The sequence below is a fragment of the Stigmatopora argus genome, chromosome 4, assembly GCF_051989625.1.
Source record: "Stigmatopora argus isolate UIUO_Sarg chromosome 4, RoL_Sarg_1.0, whole genome shotgun sequence".
Taxonomy (NCBI): domain Eukaryota; kingdom Metazoa; phylum Chordata; class Actinopteri; order Syngnathiformes; family Syngnathidae; genus Stigmatopora; species Stigmatopora argus.
The window spans coordinates 18,189,553-18,208,823 of record NC_135390.1 but is presented as its reverse complement, the minus strand read 5'-3'; the positions used below and the strand labels follow the sequence as shown (position 1 = coordinate 18,208,823).

At 42.7% G+C, this 19,271-nt stretch overlaps 1 protein-coding gene across 8 annotated transcripts in view; it reads left to right on the top strand.

The window, feature by feature from the left end:
• The window catches only part of myh14 (myosin, heavy chain 14, non-muscle), a 37,708-nt gene that overhangs the window by 15,719 nt on the left and 2,718 nt on the right, over nucleotides 1–19,271 (top strand). For 4 of the 8 annotated variants that reach the window (XM_077597784.1, XM_077597789.1, XM_077597787.1 and 1 more), the window contains 32 exons: nucleotides 7–221; nucleotides 582–734; nucleotides 812–985; nucleotides 1,524–1,697; nucleotides 1,769–1,883; nucleotides 2,147–2,215; nucleotides 3,215–3,423; nucleotides 3,502–3,623; nucleotides 4,715–4,784; nucleotides 5,507–5,667; nucleotides 6,650–6,758; nucleotides 7,268–7,399; nucleotides 7,898–8,104; nucleotides 8,723–8,860; nucleotides 8,942–9,065; nucleotides 9,882–10,266; nucleotides 10,830–10,974; nucleotides 11,049–11,255; nucleotides 11,345–11,449; nucleotides 11,522–11,674; nucleotides 12,474–12,722; nucleotides 12,802–12,915; nucleotides 13,512–13,610; nucleotides 13,695–13,907; nucleotides 14,976–15,137; nucleotides 15,222–15,350; nucleotides 15,991–16,079; nucleotides 16,151–16,274; nucleotides 17,123–17,331; nucleotides 17,395–17,503; nucleotides 18,792–18,964; nucleotides 19,140–19,163. In XM_077597784.1, coding sequence (XP_077453910.1) covers nucleotides 7–221; nucleotides 582–734; nucleotides 812–985; nucleotides 1,524–1,697; nucleotides 1,769–1,883; nucleotides 2,147–2,215; nucleotides 3,215–3,423; nucleotides 3,502–3,623; nucleotides 4,715–4,784; nucleotides 5,507–5,667; nucleotides 6,650–6,758; nucleotides 7,268–7,399; nucleotides 7,898–8,104; nucleotides 8,723–8,860; nucleotides 8,942–9,065; nucleotides 9,882–10,266; nucleotides 10,830–10,974; nucleotides 11,049–11,255; nucleotides 11,345–11,449; nucleotides 11,522–11,674; nucleotides 12,474–12,722; nucleotides 12,802–12,915; nucleotides 13,512–13,610; nucleotides 13,695–13,907; nucleotides 14,976–15,137; nucleotides 15,222–15,350; nucleotides 15,991–16,079; nucleotides 16,151–16,274; nucleotides 17,123–17,331; nucleotides 17,395–17,503; nucleotides 18,792–18,964; nucleotides 19,140–19,163 — 4,861 coding nt within the window. Of the gene's footprint in view, nucleotides 1–6; nucleotides 222–581; nucleotides 735–811; nucleotides 986–1,523; nucleotides 1,698–1,768; nucleotides 1,884–2,146; nucleotides 2,216–3,214; nucleotides 3,424–3,501; nucleotides 3,624–4,714; nucleotides 4,785–5,506; nucleotides 5,668–6,649; nucleotides 6,759–7,267; nucleotides 7,400–7,897; nucleotides 8,105–8,722; nucleotides 8,861–8,941; nucleotides 9,066–9,881; nucleotides 10,267–10,829; nucleotides 10,975–11,048; nucleotides 11,256–11,344; nucleotides 11,450–11,521; nucleotides 11,675–12,473; nucleotides 12,723–12,801; nucleotides 12,916–13,511; nucleotides 13,611–13,694; nucleotides 13,908–14,975; nucleotides 15,138–15,221; nucleotides 15,351–15,990; nucleotides 16,080–16,150; nucleotides 16,275–17,122; nucleotides 17,332–17,394; nucleotides 17,504–18,791; nucleotides 18,965–19,139; nucleotides 19,168–19,271 lie in introns of all 8 variants that reach the window. The other 4 variants (XM_077597791.1, XM_077597790.1, XM_077597792.1 and 1 more) reach the window with 3 other exon arrangements.

The window sequence follows — 19,271 nt, the reverse complement described above, 5'->3', positions numbered from 1 at the left end:
ACACAGCCATGCTGAAGGTGATATCGGCCGTGCTCCAGTTCGGCAACATTTCTTTCACCAAGGAGAAGAACCACGATCAAGCGTCCATGCCCGACAACACGGCAGCTCAGAAGCTATGCCACCTGCTGGGCATCAACGTGCTGGAGTTCACGCGAGCCATCCTCACGCCAAGGATCAAAGTGGGCAGGGAGTACGTGCAGAAGGCCCAAACTAAAGAACAGGTAAAAAAACATCATAATAATACAATTCTGTGGATCTTTTTGTCTTTCTGCTGTCAATCTGCACTGGCAGTGAGTTGATGAAAATGTCAACATTGCTCAGCCCACATTTTCAGTATATTTAGCGGGGTTCTTCTGATGGGCATTTTGTAGCTCATTCATATTGTATTTACAGAATTAAATGCTTAAATTTTTTCGACAAGGGCGCTACAAAACCTTGAGTTGCTTGATCAAGTGCATTTTGCTCAATTTCCTATCCACAATCCGTCAAACCGCTGCCTTTAATGGCAGACAATGAGTCAATAAGGAACCTTAAAATGCCCTAAAACAACAGTAAGTCACCTGGAAATGCCACTTCTTTAGGCTGATTTTGCCGTGGAAGCCCTGGCCAAAGCCACATACGAGCGACTATTCAGATGGCTGGTGTACAGAATCAACAGAGCTTTGGACCGTAGGCAGAGACAGGGAGCCTCCTTCATCGGCATCCTGGATATTGCTGGTTTTGAGATCTTCCTGGTGAGTTGGTATCATGTTTTTTTTTTTCCTTTCTCGAAAAATGTTTTCTCACGTATGCCTCCGCATCACCTCCGCAGCTAAACTCCTTCGAGCAGCTGTGCATCAACTACACCAATGAGAAACTGCAGCAGCTCTTCAACCACACCATGTTCATCCTGGAGCAGGAAGAGTACCAACGCGAGGGCATCGAGTGGAACTTCATCGACTTTGGACTCGACCTGCAGCCGTGTATTGATCTCATTGAAAGGCCGGTATGTAGATGTTAGGGAACGCTTCTTCAAACTATGGCCTGTAAATTCATTCGTTTTGGTTGATTTTATTTAGTTATTTTTTTTATTTTTTTTACTTTTTCGCCCTCCCTGAAGTTTTTCTGCCAGATTTATTTCAAGAGTAAATAGAAATATTGCAATATCCTTATACTATATTCATTTACTTTATTCATTATATTAACTCATTCACTGCCACTGACAGTTTTAGACATCAAATCAATTCACACTGACGTCTGGTGTCGAGCGATCATATTGCTGCCAGACCTCCCAGTCAAACTGGATTGGACGCAGAGCGCCGTCAATGCCTGCTAATTAGGTTAATTCTTGGGAGGAAAAAAAAGAAAACATTTGAAAAACCCAATCTTTTTTTAAATTTCAATTCTGTTTAACAAATACAAGAGTTCAACTAGCGTCCTTTAATTTCTGTGAGGGGAAAAAAATTGTTTTATAGCAACAAGTGCTGATCCTTAACATTTCCAATGTAATACGTTGGAAATTTGTCTGGTCTCCCCTCGCCTAGGCCCACCCTCCCGGAGTTCTGGCCCTACTGGACGAAGAGTGCTGGTTCCCTCGAGCGACGGACCAATCATTTGTTGAAAAGCTGACCAGTCAGCAAGGAAACCACCCCAAATTCTTTAAATCCAAGCAGCCACGCGGCGAGGCTGACTTTTCCATCATTCACTATGCCGGCAAGGTATTCAAAAAGAATCAAACAACACCAAATAGAGTAGAATCTCATCTCCCTTTTTTTTCCTGCAACGTCAGGTTGACTACAAAGCCAACGATTGGTTGGTGAAAAACATGGACCCCCTTAACGACAACGTGGCGTCTCTCCTCCACCAATCATCTGATCACTTCGTTTCTGAGTTGTGGAAGGAAGGTGAGACCGATTTTTTTTATTTTTTTTTTTCCCCACGGATTTACTTTGCGTAAATCGAAACCGTTTCTCCTCAAGGCCTTCGATCAAATACAAGCAACAAAGTTCCACTAACTTCAATATTTTCTTTTTTTTTTGTGGATCACGCATCATTCTTTTATCCGTCTGTCCTCGACTCAATCTTTCCTGATTCTTCTTGATTCACTCCTGGCTCGCCCTTGTTTTTGTTTTTTTTCCTCTCTTTGCTCTCCCGCATCCCTCCTCAGATATTCAAACTCTACCTCGCGTCTACTTCTTTGACAACTATACCACACTCCAGGCAAATGGCTCCGACAGTAGGTTCCTCTTCACCACTGCATGAATCCTCCCTTCTACTCTCAATGTGTTTGTCTTAGTCTTAGTCTATTTGTTTGTCAATACGGTGAACCCTCTTAACGACAGGGCTCATTAAGAATGATTGGATTCAACATTTTTTGCTTTCAATAGCAAGAATTGACTTGAAAATATGGGGGTTCCCTGTATTTTTTGTTCGTTTTTATGTGTCAATCCTACTACTAGTAGAAGTAGAATGAGTAGATTGCATAGTTTTAGTGTAATATCCAGTACTGCAGTGACCAAAGAAGCCACCTAATTGTTCCTAAATGAACTCTTGAGATGCAAAGTATTGTTTTAAGAACACGTAAGTAAATAGTGACATAAAAAGACAGTGTTTTCTTTCTCTAACAGGGCCGGCAGTTGAAAAAAAAAATGATCTTGACTTTTTGTTCATATCATCCAATCTTGATGGTGACAATTTTTTCTATACGTGACTTTTATGATTTATCCTAACGGTTTTCTGTCCTTGGAACTGAAGACACTAAGCCTCATTCAACTTTTTTTCAGTCCTGCTTTGGTACGATTACTCACTTTCCCAATGATTTAATGGAGGAAATACGCGCACACCTTAAAAAATGACACAATCAACAATCATGATCATACAATCAACCAGCCCTAAAAATCAAAAATCGCTTTCATTAGTTGTCATATTTAATCGAGTATATTCAGATGCAAACGGAATAGTTTTGGCACATTTAAGTCCCTCAAAAAGAGTCAAATCTTCAGGTTTAAATACATTTCATCTTTTTGCACCTGCTAGGTTAATGATAATATAAAATACCATTTTTGAAAAAAATACTAGTTTATAAATAGACCTAAAAATGAAGTTGACGGGATGAGTCCAGATCAGATCATATGGATAAAAAACAGATCATTTTATTGGCCAAAGCGAATAGCCGTAGTGCTATGTCATATATAAAAAGATTTGAACTCTATTCTACTTTTAAATTTCCGCCCAGTGGACCGCATCATAAGTCTGGACCAAGTGTCATCGTCCGCCGAGAGCACCGGGCCGGTCACGTTCGGCGCTTCCGGACTAAAAACCAAGAAGGGTATGTTCAGGACGGTGGGACAACTTTACAAAGAATCTCTCGCCAAGCTGATGGCCACATTGAGGAACACCAACCCCAACTTCCTACGCTGCATTATTCCAAACCATGAGAAAAGAGTGAGACGCCGCAAAATAATTCTTCCTCTCTCGCAACAAAAGACAGATTAAAAACCTGTTTTTTTTTGTCTCTTTTAGCCCGGCAAGCTAGCGCCCCACTTAGTTTTGGACCAACTGAGGTGCAACGGGGTCCTCGAGGGGATCCGTATCTGCCGACAAGGCTTCCCTAACCGTATCCCCTTCCAGGAGTTCAGGCAGAGGTTAGTGTGGGTTGGTTTCTATAGCGAGTCTGAGTTACTTGACTCTTTCCGCATAAGTCGGATTTCCCTATTAGAGATGAAATTCATGTTAAAATACTTCTTAAAAAAACGACGAAATAATAAACATTATTATTGTACTTCCTTCAAATCAAATCAAAAGCCTTTATTGTCACCATACACAGCTGCGTATAACAAAATTGGTGGTGCTACTCCACAAAGTGTGTTTTCCCAGTAAAAAAAACATAAATAAGTAATATAAAAATATAAAAAGTCACATCCTGGCAAGGTAAATTCTAAAATATTGCACAATCTAAGATATTTGATAGGTTTATTAATAGGTATACTTTAATATAATATAAACAATACAAGGAAGGCATCGGGCACATCTCCGGCGTTAACTTGTAAGTGAGAATCAGTCCTGGCTCGTCCTCGCCACTGTGACATTCTAAAGGACCAAATTAATCTCCTGCCAATTTAAGACATCAAATCAAAACAATTAAAAGGGAATCTATTCAATCCAATTGCATAAGCGAATAACACAATTAAGGTCAAAAAACAACTGCAACAACAATTGCATATCAGGTCGGAAACCAAAAACACCTGCGCAAGAATTTGCACAAGTAAGCATAATAATTTTCATACAAGGTGAACCGACAGTATTTTGAAACACGATGCGAGTATTTTCGGAAGTTGATTCGATTATCGCCATCTGCCGGAATCCAAGTCAAAGCAATTTAAGAGTCCTTCACAGATCTTCATTGCGAACTCAGATCAACAGTCCTTGGCCCGGAACTTGGTGATCTGTCAGGTCAATAGTCCTAGAAACAATTAAATGTCCTCGGAGCCAGCTGTGGTTTAATTTCCACAGTTCGTTTAGCTTTTTGGCTTAACCTAGCAAACCTAGCCTTCTTCTTTGGGGGGAAAAAAGCAAAGATACGCCCCTTGCACTAGCTCAGCAGTAAGGGTCCAGGGACTTAATGGCATCATAAAGTCGAAACGGCATAGGTCGAGGTCCTCGTAACCCGAGCACTCCCTGAAGTATTTGCATGTCGTGAACTTATCTCGGCGCCTGACTCAAATGTGTCTTACAGGTATGAGATTCTGACTCCCAATGCTATTCCTCGCACTTTCATGGATGGAAAACAGGCATCTGAACTTATGGTGAGTCCTCGTTCTGCGGTCCAGTTTCGCGGAATAGGGGAGAACAGCGTTTTTACTCTCTGAATGATAGCTTCCCATCCAAGTTAACAAATTGATCAAAATGAAAATAATCTTTTTGGCTAAATTTGGTTTGTTTTCATTTCTTCAATCTTATAGCCTAGCATAGCTAAAGCTAATGGTACTTTTGGCTTCATTTTTTACCAACAATTTAACCTAACGGAATTGGCAACATTTTCCTCCCTTTTTTGCTATCGTTGACACTAATTCCTAGTAAATAAATTCAGGAATATTTTTGGGGAGAATATAAATCATTTAAGTACAGATGGTGCACAAAACCGTCCTTTTAAGCATGACAAACAACAAATTGATCAAAAGAAAAATACTCTTTTTGGCTACATTTTTTTGTTTTCATTTCTTCAATCTTATAGCCTAGCATAGCTAATGCTAACAGTACTTGGCTTCATTTTTGACCAACAATTTAACCTAATGGAATTAACAACATTTTCCTCCCTTTTTTTGCTATCTTTGATTTACCCCACACTAATTCCCGGTAAATAAATTCATGAATATTTTTTGGGGAGAATAAATCATTTAAGCACTGATGTTGCGCAACACCGTCCTTTTAAGCATGACAAATAGCCGTTATGGCAACCCCGTTTATTTAACAATTTTGCCAATAAATGTTGGTGAGGAGAGTTTTAACCCCTATTTTTTCTGTTCAGATCAAAGCTTTGGAGCTGGATTCCAATCTATTTCGGGTGGGTCAAAGCAAAGTGTTCTTCAGAGCCGGCGTGCTGGCTCACCTGGAGGAAGAGCGAGATTTAAAGATCACCGACACCATCATACGCTTCCAAAGTGCGGCCAGGGGCTTCCTCGCTCGCAAGTAAGGAACCCAAAAGTGTCAAACCGCGCTCATCGGTCACGTGGCAAGCGACGCGTCCTTGACAGGAATTTGGCGCGTCGGCTTCAGAATGCCAGCAATGACATGAAAAATGGGGCACGCGGGTTAATTAATACATCCAACTGGAAATATCAGTTCATTCACATTGCCACACGTCTCCAAGAATGTGCGAACAAGCGTTTCGCTGGTTTAACGTGACACTTTTGAGAGAGAGCAGAAAGTTCATTTGAAAAATGTGGCCATTCTAATGGATTAGGATCGACTATGTTTATGTTTAACCCTTTGGCTGCCCAATGCTGGGAGAATTTTATGCTTCCGAAACAGTGCACTTTACTTACGATATACAAAGGTTCTATTTCCTTCTTTTGCGCCGACCACTTCCCATCTAAATATAGGAAGATGATCTTTAGAACCCCTAGACTACTGAGGAACTGTGCGGTAACCTCAGCCTCAGTCTGCAGAAGGTCCCCACCTTGTGGACTTCCTGTGTGGCTCCAGTTTTTTAACTAGATCTACAATGTCTTGTGTGTCTTGTGTCTGTCTTGCTACTGCAACCAAGAAATTTCCCGAATAAGGGATGAAGTAAAGTTCTAATCTAATGCCAATATTAGCTTTCTGAGATAATTCATGTATTTCTTATGACAATTTATTTTTAATTTTTGGAGTTTAAAAGCCCCCAAAAAAAGTCCAGTTTGTCCGGAATCGTCTTTTCTTTACATTCGAACAGCTGTTTTGCAAAGGATGATTTTTTTTTTTAATGGCGGCCCAATCTACATGTTATTTTTCGTTTCTACAGGGTGTAGGAAACATGGCATTAACTTGAAAACATTTTTGGGCATCTGGTACAATTTTGCTATTTAGGCTGGTTTTAAATTGTGCAAAAAATGGTTTTAACATGTGACGGAGAGGTTAATTCAGTGGTTAATGGGCAAAAGTGTTGATGTGCAATTTTTCTGTCCTCAAGAGCTTTCACGAAGAAGCAGCAGCAGCTCAGCGCTCTGAGAGTGATGCAGAGGAACTGTCATGCTTATCTCATACTCCGAAACTGGCAGTGGTGGCGGCTTTTCACAAAGGTTTGACATACTATTATTACTCCTTTTAATTGGCATATGACAACCGTGTGCCGCGGTCTTTTGTTCGCCCCGACCGCAACAACGGGCGACCAAAAGACCGGCGACAAAACAAGGTAAAACAACACGGTCTACGCATCAATAAAAGCCAACAATGGCCATGAGCAGTTTCACTGAGCGGACGTGTGAGTGTGTATAAGAGTTTGTATGTACGTGCGTTGTCCCTTTAAGAAGCTACGTCAGTCAGGGTCTTAACAAGTTCTCCAACAAAAAACAATAAAAGTCCGGGTAATTTGGAGCTTTTCTTTAGCCTAATAATTACTAGGGCATTAAGTATGACTAAATAGTCATTTGCAGTTTGTATTTAGGGAATTTGAGCAACGATTTAAATGGTAATTATCACTTACCTTCCGGGCGACCAAAAGATCGGCGACCAAAAGACCGGCAACCAATCGACCGTGTACCTATGACAACCAACTGCACTGTGATCATAATCCATGTGCGCTTGCCAGGTGAAGCCCCTCCTTCAGGTGACCCGCCAGGATGAGGAGATTCAGCTGAGAGACGCCGAGCTGATAAAAGCCAAGGAAAAACTTTCCCGAGTGGAGGTGGACTTTGCCGAATTGGACAAAAAACACATTTCGGTGAGTCGACCTTGTTTCTAATCACAAAACGGGACGTCCGGATGCAGATCCAGTTTATTTTTGGTCGAAAAAAAAGTGAACTTATTAGACGTTTACCGCCGTCAATGGCACTGAAAGATGAGCATCCACTGACAGTTTAAGTGAGTTGGGCATTTCGTTGTCAGAGGCAGGCAATGATTTTAAATTTGAATCACTCCCTTTTCATATTTGGGTTCTTACAGTTCACTTTTTTTCTGTAAATTTTGGGTCATTTCTTATTAGTTTGGGGGGGATTTTTTTTTTCGTTTTTCTTTTTTTTTGTTGCGTTCTGTTGATTTTTGGCCATTTTGTAAGGTTCCTTAACTCATTGATGGTGCCATTTTGGATGCGGGGGTCGAAAGAACGAATGTGACTACGGATAGGAGAATAAGAATTCCAAATATAAAAGCATTTGATGCCGTTTGTACAGTATGAATGGGGCCGTTTGACACATCTCCGTCCGTCCTCCATACTTTGTAGCTGTTAGAGGAGAAAGCCGTGCTGGCCGACCAGCTTCAGGCCGAAGCGGAGCTGTTCGCGGAGGCCGAGGAGATGCGGTCCAGGCTGGCTGGCCGCAAGCAGGAGCTGGAGTACGTCCTGACCGAGCTGGAGAGCCGCTTGGAGGAGGAGGAGGAGAGAGCCATGCAGATGACCAATGAGAAGAAAAAGATGCAGCAGAATATTCAGGTGGGAAAGCCACATCACACATTCAATCTTTATAGTCCAGCTCATTAGCTAGCATAAAATTGTCCTGAAGTACACTTGAATGCCGGATTATCAAAATGTGAGACTGCAATTGGTTTTTGTAGCAATAATCATTTGGGTTTTACATTAAGAAAACATGAAGCTAATTCCTGTTAGATGAAGCATGATTTTTTTTACACAGTTTATTAATTTTATCATGTCCTAAATGGTTTTGGAAAGGGTAAGGTTAGGCTACATAATTAGTGTAGTCAACAAATTAATATGTTGTATCATTTTAGAATTATTTTCTGCAACATAAGTAATCTTAATTTTACACATTTGTATGTATCAGTATAATTTTTGTATACATATATGTATGGAAAAGGATTAGGGCCACTAAAGAAAAAGTCTGACTTATAAATTCCAAGTCAAAATTCTGAAGAAAATAAAAATCAAATTCTGTGAATAAAGTAAGAATCTTGCCCACCTTTTTTTCATGACCCTAATCCTCTTTGGTATATGTTGGAGTACTTTCTTTTCCCAGTAATCTTTTTGTTAACAATAAATGTCGACTTTGTCTTTTACATTGATTTCATGTTGATAATATTTCCGCCTTTTTAGGACCTGGAGGAACAGCTAGAAGAGGAAGAAAGCGGCAGACAGCGCCTCCTGCTGGACAAAGTCTCCCTGGAAACCAAAGTCAAAAGTTTGGAAAACGACCTTATCACCACTGTGGAGCAGAAAGACCGCCTCGCCAAGGTAGGTGTCGGCACAAATCCCCCACTCGTCCGTTAAAAGCAAAAACAAAAAAATGAGTGACGAACGGTCACCGGCGAGCAGGAGAAGAAGCAGCTGGAGGAGCGCCTGAGCGAAGTGACCGACCATCTCACCGAGGAGGAGGAAAAGAGCAAAAGTCTCAACAAGCTCAAGAACAAACAGGAGGCCGTCATCGCTGACTTAGAAGGTGAAACTAGAAGAAATGCTCACTATTTTAAAGGTACAAGTCGACAGCATCGTCGTCACTGCTAGTGGAAAGAGAACAAAAACAAAAACAAAACAAAAAAGAATTTCATTTGTCTGATGTGTAATCCTGCAGAATGTCATGTAAATAAAAGGCCCGTAATACCAGCAAGTGTCAGCCATTTTATCAATGCTGGTACTGTGTTAGCCAATAGAATGTGAGTTTCATGATGTCATCAATACGCGGAATTCCATGCACCTGTGCTCTAGTCCGCAGGTGTCAAACTTGCGGGCCGGGGGCCCGATCTGGCCCACCGCATGGTTTTGTGTGCTTCACGCATGTACATCATGTGCATCGACTTCAGGTTTCCTGATCAATTGAAAATGTACATGTTTGGGGGTCCTAAATTTAAAATAGACATGTTTAAGAAGATACATTGAAAAGTTAAGAGTGATGAATTGGGAGAATATTTGGAAATGTTTCCTTTTTTAAAAAAACAATGGAAAAGATTTTTGATTTAAAAGGATTTGGAAAAGTTGTAGCGCAACAATGTTGAATGAATTGACTATCAAAATAGTTGTCAAATAGTCGATGGATTGTGGCAACCCTAGTTGGCAGACTTAATGGCCCACTGACAGAAACTGCGATGTGGCCTGCGACAAAGATGAGTTTGACACCCCTGCTCTAGTCCCACCAGCGTGTATGCGCGTGGGTATAAGTGAGACCCCAAAATGGCTGCTCTCGTAAGCAGTGGTATTTGTTGAAGCATGGCTAGGTGTGCCCTGTCCCTAAAAAAAAAATCTCTGTACGTGTGTTCAGATCGCCTAAAACGTGAGGAGCAAGGTCGCATGGAGCAGGAGAAGTGGAAGAGGAGAATGGAAGGCGAGGCGCTGGAGGCCCAAGAGCAACTCTCCGACATGGGCCTGGTCTCCAGCGAGCTGAAAGGCAACCTGAGCCACAAGGAGAAGGAGATCACCTCTCTGCAGACCCGCTTGGAGGAGGAGAATGCACGGCGCTCCGAAGCTCAGAGGTCCATGAGGGAGGCCCTGTCGCAGGTGTCCGAGCTGAAGGAGGAAGTGGAGAACGAGCGAGGCATGAGGGAGAGAGCCGAGAAGCAGAGGCGGGATCTCAGCGAGGAGCTGGAGGCTTTGAGGACTGAGCTGGAAGACACGCTGGACACCACCGCCGCCCAGCAGGAGCTCAGGTAGGAGGATTTAACGAGTCCATGTTTTAACCGTGGCGCACAGAGAAACTAGCGATGCAGACACAAAGTAGTTCTCGACTGAAAATTTGAATTGTTTACATTTGCACCTATACTAAAATACTCCTCAAAGATTTTCAAAAAATAATGTTAACGATGTCCCTATTTTTGGCTCAGGTTGTATATGCTACCTAACTAGAAGTAGCATTGCAAGCTCATAAGGAGTTTTTTTTTTAAATATTTTTTATAAGAATCACTCATTAAGTTGCTGTGTACATACATAGTAAAGAACTAACATTGAAACGAAAATGAAGCTAATATAGGTACAGTGAATTCGGATTTCTTTGTGTAGTTACGTATTACTTTAGATTTTGGGGCTCACAGCACAAATAGGGGGAGATGAAGCGAGAGATGTCACAACATGATAAATGTATGCCATCTTTTGGTGCAAGTAACTACTCGCCTGTTCAAAACGGCAATGTTTCTCGTCGCAAGAATGCAACTTTGCAGCTTCATCTTGTTGAGGCTACGTTTATTATGATAAAGAAAACATTTGATCGGCGCAGGTCTCGTCGGGAGGGCGAGTTGAACGACCTGCAGCGTTGCGTGGAAGACGAGACGCGGCGCCACGAGGTTCAACTATCGGAGCTGCGGGTCAAGCACAGCTCGGCCATAGACAACCTCCAGGAGGAGCTGGACAACAACAAGAGGGTGAGAGGAGAAACCGCCATTGTTTGCTTTCTAAAAAATCGAGCAACCGTATCTAAAATTGGACCGTAAATCAGGCTCGTCAGTCCTTGGAGAAGTCCAAGGTGGTCCTGGAAGAAGAGAAGCTCAGTCTGACCTCCGAGCTGAAGACCCTCCAGGCCAGCCGCACCGAGAGCGACCGGGCACGGAAGAGAGCCGAAAGTCAGCTGCAGGAGCTCATGGTCCGTCTGGGTCAGGCCGACCAGGAGAAGGAAGAGAGAGAAGAGAGGATGCAAAAACTTCAGGTGGAGAAAAGAAAACATGACACATTCCTTTATTCTAGCATCCGTTCCATCAAAAAAATTTAAACAAAAAATGGACTCCTGTTTTCCAGAGTGAAATTGAGTCTCTCTCCAGCAATTTGTCCACGTTTGACAGCAAATCTCTACGTCTATCTAAAGAAGTCTCCGGCTTGGAGAGTCAGCTTCATGACGCGCAGGTAACATGTCAGGGTCACGTTTTTCGTGGAAAAAAAGAAAAGCTACTCACTTTCTCGTACGCCCTCCCCCAGGACTCGCTGCAGGAGGAAACTCGGCAGAAGTTGTCTCTGGCCACTCGGGTGCGAGCGTTGGAGGAGGAGAGGAACGGATTGACGGACAGGCTGGAGGAAGAAGAGGAGAAATCCAGAGAAATGGCTCGGCAGATCCAGACTCACACTCAACAGGTAGGCCTCGTTCGTGACCGGACGTTTGGTCGCCGGACTTTTGGTCGCCGGACGTTTGGTCGCCGGACGTTTGGTCACCGGACGTTTGGTCGCAGACGTTTGGTCGCCTGGACCCAAACAACCGGCGACCAAAAGACCGGCGACCAAACGTCCGGTGACAAAACAAGGTAAAACAACACGGTCTACGCATCAATCAAAGCCAACAATGGCACTGGGCAGTTTCACTGAGCAGACATGTGAGTGTAGAAGAGTTTGTATGTACATGAGTTGTCCCCTTAGGGAGGGACGTCAGTCAGGGTCTTAACAAGTTCTCCAACAAAACACAAAAGTCCGGGAAATTTGGAACTTTTCTTTAGCCTAATAATTAATAGGGCATTAAGTATGACAAAATAATAATTCGCAGTTTGTATTTAGGGAATTTGAGCAACAATTGTAAATGGTAATTATCAATAACCTTCCGGGCGACCAAACGTCCGGCGACCAAACGGCCGAGTACCGGCCTCGTTGACCACACTCAAACTGAACTCAATTATCAAATACATGGAAGTTTTTTTAAACTCCTTTATAGACATTTTATCATTTTAATCAGCAGTAACCGCTAGCTAAACAATCTCCAAAACTAGCCAAATGACACTTTTTTTAGTGCTCCAAATTTAGTCTCACTACTTTTACCCAGGAAGCATTTTGCCTGTAGACCAGTACAAATGTGTCACATAAAACCTGAAAAGTTACTTTTCAAGAGTAACCCAAGTCCAACACCCCTTTTCCCAAATAACCTTCCGATCTCTCCGTTTCCCAGCTGTCCGAGATGCGCAAGCATGTGGAGGAGGTGAACGGCACGGCGGAGAGCAGCGAAGAGTCCCGCAGGAAGATTCAGAGGGAGCTGGACGCCACCATGCAAAGGGAGAAACAGCGGGAGGAGGAGAAGGATCGCGTGGAAAGGCAGCGCGAGCGCCTGAGGGAGGAGATTGAGGACTTGACTCTGGCCCTGCAACGCGAGAGGCAGAACTGCACCGCTCTGGAGAAGAGGCAGAAGAAATTCGACCAGGTAGGGAGCAGTTACTACCTAAAACACCCGCACAAAAGCCGTATCCGGCACTCAAGCGTGCCTCGTTACTTGTTGGCAGTGCGTGGCCGAGGAGAAAGCAGTAAGCACTCGTCTGGCCGAGGAGAAGGACCGAGCAGAAGCCGACAGTCGAGAGAAGGAGACGCGTCATCTGGCCTTGTCCAGAGCTCTGCAGGTATTTCATTCGCTTGGAAAATCGGGATTAGTGCCGCAACGATGAATTGAATTGAACGCCTTCATTGTCATTATACAAGTACAATGATATTTAAAGGCTCACCTTAGAGTACACAAGTCATAAAAAAGATTTATATACAATAGAAAATGATTAAAGTGGTTAGCAGCACGTGAGGGCTAGCTACAGTGCAATATTAATTGATTAAATGGAGTAGTTTGAGTAGGAAAAGCTCATTGGAGTGGCATTGTTATATTTAGTTGTATTGGTTTAGGGGGGGATACACTGCCCTCTGGCGGTGACAGTGAATTTGACATAACTTTCGTCCACCATGGCCACATTTTGACATTCGTTCATATCGTTCTCATATCGTGCTAATTAGCACGAGGCTAGCGCTAGCTGCGAGTGGCTAATCGTGATCCAGGCAGTCACAGTCTGCGTTCTACTTTCTGTGGGTACATTACGAATGCGAAGTGTACGGCTATACTCTATTAATTGAGCTAATTATCCCATAGATGTCTGATTTCTCAAACGATCAATGCCCGCATCCCTACATTGAGTATCTCTGAGTCACTAACAAATAATCAACTTACGTGTAGGAAACCCAAGACCAGAGAGATGAGCTGGAGAGGTCCAACAAGCAGCTTCGCATGGAAATGGAACAACTAGTCAACCAGCAGGATGACGTTGGCAAGAATGTAAGGCTTTTCCTTCCATATTATTTCTATTTGAACACGCTATTCTTGTGTTTTGAGCTTGCGCTCTAATTTTGTCACGCTCAGGTCCACGAGCTGGAGAGAACCCGCAGGGCCCTGGAAGCGGAAGCGGAGAGCCTCCATACTCAGACCATGGAGCTGGAAGAGGAGCTAACGGAGGCGGAGAACTCCAGGCTGAGGCTGGAGGTCACCTTGCAGGCGCTGAAGGCTCAGTTCGAGAGGGAGCTCAGCAGTAGTGAGGAGAAGGGAGAGGAGAAGAGGAGGGCCCTCAGCAAGCAGGTAGACATGGCTCATTTATTCTTCTTTTTAAGGATTAAAGACTCATTTTATTGGCTGTAAGCCACAATAATGCACCTCACTACAATTTGCAGGGTTCATTCAGCGTGATGGATTCGTCAAGAGAGTCTAAAAAATATGCTAATAGCTCTATATAGCAATTTAGCAATTTCTACTTACCGTATTTTCTCGCCTATACGCCACATTTGTCACTAAAAAAAATGATGACTGAATCGAGGGTACGGCTTAAATGCGCACAAATTAGACTTGACATGCGCAAAATGCCATTACGCCAGTTATTTATTTTAAAATAGAGAAAAGATAAACAGATTGAATGCCAAATAAAATTTATTTTGACGTCTAAGAATTTAATGAAAAGAAACATCTTGCATAAAACGTGAACGTCTTATGTGAGAGAAATTGTCAAATTTGTGGATTTTAGGGTGCGGCTTATTCGCGGAGGCGGCTACGGTAAGCGTAGGGTTCGTTATTACAGTCGGCGTTGAGAGGTTAGTCCAGGGGTGGGCAAACTTTTTGACTTGCGGGCCAGAATGGATACTAAAATTTGACAGAGGGGCCGGGCCAGGAGCATTTGGACATGCAATGTAATTTATCAAACTTGGGGATTGAAATGTAAGAAAAAGGACACAATTGAAGGTGAAAAATTATTTTCAAATGTACTTTCGACATTAAGAACATATTATTATTCAACGAAAGAAAGCAGTCTTTAAATTGAGAGTGATGGGCGGCATGTTAATTAAGCTACTGTTCTGCTGCTGTGCGTACATGTGCAAGTTGCTATTTTTAACACAGTAGAGAAATTCACATTTCAGTGGGAACTGTGTTGTTGTTCTCCAAGTTACACTCCAACAAAGGTCTAGACTAGTGCGTCATCTATCGGCGAAACGAGGTTATTGCAGGGCAAAGGGAAATGAATGAGGTCATTGATTTTTACTATAATTTGGACAACGTCAGCGGGCCGGATTAAAAAGCCTAAGGGGCCGTATATGGCCCGCGGGCCGTAGTTTGCCCATGTCTGGGTTAGTCAGTTGTTTGGACATTTGTCATCAGGTGCGGGAACTGGAGATCCAGTTGGAAGAGGAGCGCAGTCAGCGCTCCCAGGCCGTCCTGACCAAGAAGCAACTGGAAGTGGAACTGCAGGACTCGGAAGCTCAGGTGGAAACATCCAGCCGCAGCAAGGAGGAGGCCGTCAAGCACCTGCGCAAACTCCAGGTCACAAATCGCAACTCCCGTCCGTGGTGACGCCATTCACCCCACTTTGATGCGGTCCGAAATATTTGCGTGTATTTGTCTCAGGCTCAACTGAAGGAAGCGCTTCGGGAGCTGGACGAGTCCAAGATTACTCGCGACGAGGTCATCGCGCAATCCAAAGACAATGATAAGAAAATTCAAACGCTCGAGGCGGAAGTCCTGCAGCTCACCGAGGTACGTACCGAGTTCTATCCGCTCAAAGTCAAAACGCGGCCACTCGAAACGCGGCGTTAGCCTTAGCGCGCTGGTGTCAAAGTGACGGCCCGGGGGCCAAATCTGGCCCGCCACATCATTTTGGGCGGCCCAAGAAAGTAAATCATGAGGGCCAATTTTCTGTTTTAGGATCAAATTCAAATGAAGATTATTATAGATTATATTTCCTGATTTTTCCCCTTTTTAAATCAATAATTGCATTTTTTAATCCAATTTTTTTCTTTTGTGTTTTTAGTTCAAAAAGCATTTTGTAAAATCTAAAAATAAATATATACAAATATTTTCTTTTTTCCACTTTAATATTGAACACAATTAAAAATATATATTTTCTTTCCTTTTAAAATGAAAAACAAATGTTTAAAAGACGTTTTCCCTTAAAAAAGCTCAAATAAACATTGTTTTAGATCTATGAAAAACTGAATATTTAGGGCTTTTGATCTGTTTTTTTTTTTTTAATATCTAAATATTATATCTAAAATGGTCCGGCCCACATGAAATCGAGTTAACGTTAATGCGGCCCGCGAACCAACCCAAGTTCGACACCCTTGCCTTAGCGCTTTTAAGCTAACATGGCTAACGTGGCTAACGTTTGTACGAACAGGAGCTGACCGTATCCGACCGACAGAGAAGACAGGCTCAGCAGGAGAGAGACGAATTGGCCGACGACATGGTCAACAACAGCTCCGGAAAGTCTGTATCGGGTGTCCGTCTTTTGGAACGCCTCACGTCAAACGGTTATTTGAGGTGAGGCGTTCTTGCAGGACGGCGCTATTTGAAGAGAAGCGCAGGTTAGAAATGCGAGTGGGCCAGCTGGAGGAAGAGCTGGAGGAAGAGCAGACCAACGCCGAGCTTCTGTCGGAGAGACAAAGGAAGATGGCGCTACAGGTTTGTTCACTTGGAAATTAACTAGTGTAACTGTATTTGTTGTCGAAATTGATTCTTGTCGGCAACTATTTGCGGGTACGGTAAACCCTCGCCATTTGACGGTTCAACTTTCACTACATGGTGGATTTTTTTCTGGGGAATTTTTTAAAAATGATTTAAGTTCATAAAAATGTGAAAATCCACGCTGAAACTCACAAGCGGGAGCAACTCTGCTGTCTTCCGCTTGCTACGAGGACTCAGCACTGAAGAGAAAAAAATCTGATTTTCTATTTTTTTAAAGTTCATAAAAATGTGAAAATCCACGGACTCAGCACTGAAGAAAATATATATATATATATATTTATATATATATATATATATATTTTTATATATATATATATATATTTATAAAGTGTACAGTTGATGATCTGTAGATCAAAGTGTTCAAACTCATGCACTTTTTTATAATTGGTGCTGCATTCTTTATTCTTTATTTAAAGAATTTTAGTTCGAACAAGTAATTCATCATTTATATCAGTAGAGAGAGAAAAATTTCAAACAGCAGCACTTCAAAAAAAATTGAATCCACATCATTTTCGCCTGAGCCTTTTTTTTTAATTCTCAGAACCTTTATTTAACTAAACACTTGAACAAGTTTTCTGTACTTTTGAACGCTAAATATTATTTTTGAAGGAACTAGTCATTCATGTTGATGTCATTTTTACTTCAAGGATGCTGAAAAACTTGTTTATTGCTACTATTATTGCCAAAAAAAAGTGCCATCCATCCGACGAATCGTCCGATTGGTCTATAAATGATCCTTTGTTGCAGCTCTGATGGCGAAAATGAACTGGATTTCTCTGGTGCAGGTGGAGGCGCTGACCGTTCAGCTGCAAGGCGAGAGAACGCTGGCTCAGAAGGCCGAGGCGGCGCGGGAGCAGCTGGAGCGCCACAACAAGGACATGAAGACGCGGCTGGAGGAGTTGGAGGGCACGGTCCGGGGCAAACACAGGCTCAGCGTCGCCGCCCTGGAGGCCAAAATTGAATCGATGGAGGAGCAGCTAGAACAAGAGCGACAGTGAGCCAGCCAAACGCTTCCACGCTCTGAAAATGCGCAGTCATCCATATTTTGCTCTGCTAGGGAGCGCGGCATGGCCAACAAGCAGGTGAGGAAAACTGAGAAGAAACTGAAGGAGGTGTTGATGCAGGCGGAAGATGAGAGGAGGCACGCCGACCAATACAGAGACCAGGTAAATGCTAATAGGATTACAGTGGTACCTCGACATACGAGCATTTCGAGATACCAGTAAAATTTCGAGCAAATAATTATCTCGAAATACGAGAAAAATTTCCAGATGCGAGAAAGCCAGGTGGCCAAGACATGAGAGGCTGTTTATCATTGTTTATCATCTTTTTTTGCCATTGTTGCCGCATCTCTTTCGTGTATAACAGATATCTACGAGCACTGGGCGGAGCGTTGCATTTTTTTCTGTGTTTTTTTTCCCGTCACTCAGCGCGAATGGCGTAGCGATCGCTAGTTTTAGGAGTATATTCTACTTCTCGTTTGCAAGTGGTCGTGCGTTATCCTATTGTGAGGACATTTGTGTGCATCATTTTCGGAATATTTTGAAGGGAATACAAAAGCAAACAGCACATCGATCGAGAAAGTCAGGGTGGAGGCGGGGCAAATACAGCCAACCCGGCCGGTATCAAACTTAAATACAAAATTAGAATTAAGTTTAGTGTAAGGTTAGATTCAACTTATTTTTGAATGTGTCTGCATCGTAATCCAAGTTCATTTAAATTTGTTTATGTTATGTTACGAGCGTGTTGCCGTGCAAAAAGCGCCCCCCTCTCCGCCCCCATCTCTCTTTCCCCCCTTCGAAATCCATATAATTTTAGTACTATTAAACACATTTTAGTAATATTAAACCACTAGTTATGTGTTACTTTGTTAATAGATGGCAAATTAGAAGAAATAAAACATTTTGTTCCAATCCAATATCCTGTTTTTGGTGTTTTTTCACAGGGTTGGAACAAATTCATTTGTTTTTAGTTCATTTCACTGGGAAACGTTCATTTGAGTTATGAGAATATCGACATATGAGCTCAGTCCCGGAATGACTTAAGCCCGTATCTCGAGGTACCACTGTATTCAGGCTGGAGCGTGGATAACATTGTGTTTCCGTGGCATTTTTTCTATTTTAACAAGATGCTGTAATGCATAACGTTTCTTTAATGTTTTTGTACACTCATTAAATGATCTTGACAGAGTATTCGAAAATAAATGATTCATCACTATTGAAGGTTTACAATAAAAAATATTTATGTCACGGTTTGCCTCTGCATAGTTGAAATCGATGACGTGTTCTGTGGGAAGAATTCTAGTAGAAATGTAGGCCCCGAAGAGTACGATTCCGGCCAAATTTCACCATAGCATTCAAACGGCGGTTTTGGTTTCAGTTTGCATGTCATTGCCAATGTGGTAAACGATGCAAAAATGGACTTATGGTGGCCATTGTTGTGTCTCTTTGGTAGATGGACAAATCCATGGTTCGCCTGAGGCAGTTGAAGCGTCAACTGGAAGAAGTAGAGGAGGAGAACTCGCGCTCCAACGCGCAGAAGAGGAAGTTGCAACGAGAACTGGAGGAGCTGACGGAAAACAGCCAGAGCAGGATGCGCGAAATCACCACCCTGCGCAACCAGCTCAGGTACCTGCAACACACGCCCCCCCCCCGGACCCCCAGTTTACCTGTTCATTAACTCCGCCTTTGAAGTTATCCCTTGACATTAACATTCTTTTACTTTGCTCCTCCTTTTCATCGCATCCATTTGTCTTCATCTAACACTGTCCCATCTGTCCACGTCACCCCACCCACCATTCAGCGTCCCCGAACGGAGACAAGAGCAGTAGGTCATTGTGTTTTTTTGTTCTGCTTTATTATGTCCAGATGCTGATTATTATTATTTTTTTTTTCTGATCCAATACATCTATTAATTCATTCATTATCATCACTA